The sequence below is a fragment of the Papaver somniferum genome, chromosome 4 (genome assembly GCF_003573695.1).
Source record: "Papaver somniferum cultivar HN1 chromosome 4, ASM357369v1, whole genome shotgun sequence".
NCBI classification, from domain to species: Eukaryota; Viridiplantae; Streptophyta; class Magnoliopsida; order Ranunculales; family Papaveraceae; genus Papaver; species Papaver somniferum.
In genome coordinates, this window is record NC_039361.1 from 5,824,321 (window position 1) to 5,827,583 (window position 3,263).

At 38.2% G+C, this 3,263-nt stretch overlaps 1 protein-coding gene across 1 annotated transcript; it reads left to right on the forward strand.

Moving 5' to 3' along the window:
* Positions 1-891: 891 nt before the first annotated feature.
* LOC113274649 (heavy metal-associated isoprenylated plant protein 39-like) lies at positions 892-1,607 on the forward strand. The gene is made up of 2 exons (XM_026524047.1): positions 892-1,024; positions 1,152-1,607. Exons 1-2 carry the CDS (start codon positions 1,019-1,021, stop codon positions 1,485-1,487), a joined length of 342 nt encoding a protein of 113 aa, XP_026379832.1. The 5' UTR covers positions 892-1,018; the 3' UTR covers positions 1,488-1,607.
* The last annotated feature ends 1,656 nt before the right edge of the window (positions 1,608-3,263 follow it).

Genomic DNA, 3,263 nt, shown 5'->3' on the forward strand with positions numbered 1-3,263 from the left:
GGAGTACAGCCCAATCCATCACCCTTTGGACCCAATGGAAAGGTACAAAATCGGGGTCTGTCATTGGGATTTGGGAGTGACCAAAAGCATGGATTGAATCATTCATCATTGAAATGTCTGAAATCGAGAACTGTGTAGCAGATTGGAAAAAACTGTCTCAATATGGGACGGTTTTTCGGTTTTGGGAATTGATTAGTTAGTGGTACCTCTAGACCAAATTTCGGAACGGATTTTTGGTTCTCAGTTTTGTAAAATAATGGGCTGTTAGCTTTGGGAGGAACCGGATGGAGCGCCCCTCCGAAGCTCTATTACGCCTGCTTCTGATGTCTTCTCTTGATTGCTCGAATGACTATGCTTCCTTCTTCTCGAGAATGAGCTCACTGGGGTCTCTCACTAAGTCTGGTATTTTCACCAATGTACAAATCTCTTATAGTTGCAGCCTTCTTGATCCGGCCACGGGCCACCTCTAAACCCTCATACTTCTATGGTCCTATTTGTCTGCCTAGGATAAAGCTGTCCGTAAGGAAATCCCAAACCAGTCTCTTCATGTGCATGCCATTATTGGTTCTCGTATCCCCTCAGATTTCATGGTCCGTCCCCTTTGCGACCAGCATGCAGAGTCAATTGAAGTCAAAGCCGATACTGTGTGAGGTCAAAGTATACTGATGACATGATGTAGTAGTAGTACAATTGGGGTCAACATAAAGAAGTATTAAACGGGGTAGTCCAAGTCAGAGAGACTCAGTCGTCTTGAATGAGGATGTGGTTGCCGCGTTGTCCCATATACGAAAAGAAGTTCCTTCTTCGGACCACCTTAAAAGTTAAACATCATCATCACACGGTTCAGTGCAGTGCCCACTTTACGACATTGTTTTATAAACTGCACTCGTTCTCTCTCATTTGGCATTAACCCAACTTCACCTTACTCAGTTTGTTCTATTCAGCTTCACTAATCACTACTACTACTAAAACTAAATCATTTGTTTAAGATTACTCGAATAATTTTCCGAAGAACGATATGCAGGTAATAACATACTCTAATAGCTTAATTACTAACTCAGTATTAACCTCTTTAATTGTGTGTTTCAAGATTCTTTTTTCTTTCCCACTTACAGAATCGCTAATTCGGTTTAACCTTGTGTTTGTGACAGAAAATTATAGTTTCGCTGGAGTTACACGACGACAGATGCAAGCAGAAAGCTATGAGATCAGTTTCTGGTATTTCAGGAGTTGATTCAGTATCAATAGATATTAAAGACAAGAAACTAACAATAATTGGAGATGTTGATGCAATACTTATTGTAAAGAAACTAAGAAGACACTGTCATACAACAATAGTTTCAATTGGGTCAGCAAAAGAACCAGAAAAGAAGAAGGAAGAACCGAAAAAAGAAGAACCAAAGAAAATTGAATACGCGTATACTTATGGAGCTTATAATCCTCATATACCTACACATTATTATGATCCCACATATTACTATGTTTAGAGCGTCCACAGTGGTGCGAGTATAACCAAAGACCAAAGACTAAAAAAAAAGACCAAATTTGGGTTTAGTCCGTCATGTGGTGTAGTGGGAAAAGAGTATATTTGATCGTGCGTTGATAAACATTACGCCTGGGATCAGGCGTTGGTAAAGATAACGCCCGAATGGGGCGTTGGTAAAGATAACGCGCGAGTGGGGCGTTGGTATTGTTCTACGCTTCACAAACAAAAAAAAAAAAAAAATGGGGCGTTAAGTATATCAACGCCCCATGTAAGTTTTGAAAAAAGAAAAAAATGGGGCGTTAAGTATATCAACGCCCCATGTAAGTTTTGAAAATTTGTGAAAGTGGGGCGTTAAGTATATCAACGCCCGTTTCATGCGTACATTATATCAACGCCCCATCGGGCGTACATTATATCAACGCCCCGTTTCAGGCGTACATTATATCAACGCCCCGTTTCATGCGTACATTATATCAACGCCCGATGAATGGCGGAGATTATATCAACGCCCGATGTGTAGCGGAGATTATATCAACGCCCGACTATATTTGGATTTGGTCCTGATCCCAGACCAAATTTGGTCTGGATTTTACTCTTTGATCAAATTTTGATCGATGGTCCGTCCCACTACGCCAGCCCACTCGACTGAAAATTTGGGTTTACTCGTCCATTGCAGTTGCTCTTAGCGTGCAGCATAAAACCATATTTTGTAGTCAATCCAAGAATGAGTTTCGGCTGTTCTTAATTTTGGTTAATATAGAGATGCTGTTTGAGACAGCAAAACTTGTAGCAATCTTAATGCATCAAATTCAGTTATAAGTCGTGGGAAAAATCTTTTTGGACTCTATGTTTAAACTTTAAATGGCTTCATGAACAGTTACAGGGCACAACGTAAGATTCAGACTGATTCAGTGTCAAATGTCCACACAGTATACAGTATTGGCATTCATTCTAAGTAAGCCAGAACGCATTAGAAATGCCATTTGAGCCAGCAAAACTTGGAGGATGTAAGATTCAAATGCCTTCATCAACGATACGGCACAATGTAAGATTCCGTGTAAAGTCCCTTCTTCCGGTTTGTGCAGCCTAAGTAATGTTAGCATAATGAATTAGAATTATATATAAAAAAATAATTAAAGTTAATCACAGGGGACAAGGATTCTGTTTTTTTATGCATAAAGCCATAAAGGTAACGACAATGCTATTTGAAGAGCTATAATGCTCCCCACTATCCTCCCTGATGAGCTGTCGTCTTACGTGGCAATAAAAAACCAAACTGCAGAAAGGCAAGTGAATTTTTGGTGTTTGACCTAAAAATAGACGGGAAATTAAAGCGTAATTTGAATTTTGAATACATTCTATATTCGTACGGTTTCTCTCACCAAAAAAAATTCTCTATTATTATTCTCTCTCTTCTATACTATTATTCTCTCCGGTAAAGAAGGAAAAATTAGCTAAACAAGAAGCAAAGATGCGTATAATTGAAATTGAAATTGAAGAAAAAAATTCAAATGCTAAAAATAAGGTTAGTAATTCCTATACAAAAAACCAAAAAAAAAAAGAAAAAAAAATTGACCAGCTACTCTAAAAATTTCTTGTGAATCAAATACGGTTTTGGGGGTTTTCCGATTTGATGTTCATGAAATATGTTGGGTTTAAAAACTGATGCTTTCTAAAGATATTTGTAGAAAACAGTCATGCCTAGGACTTGTTTGTAGAAAGTCCTAAATGAAATATGTTTTGGGGGTTTTTGGATTTGATGTTAATAAAATATGTT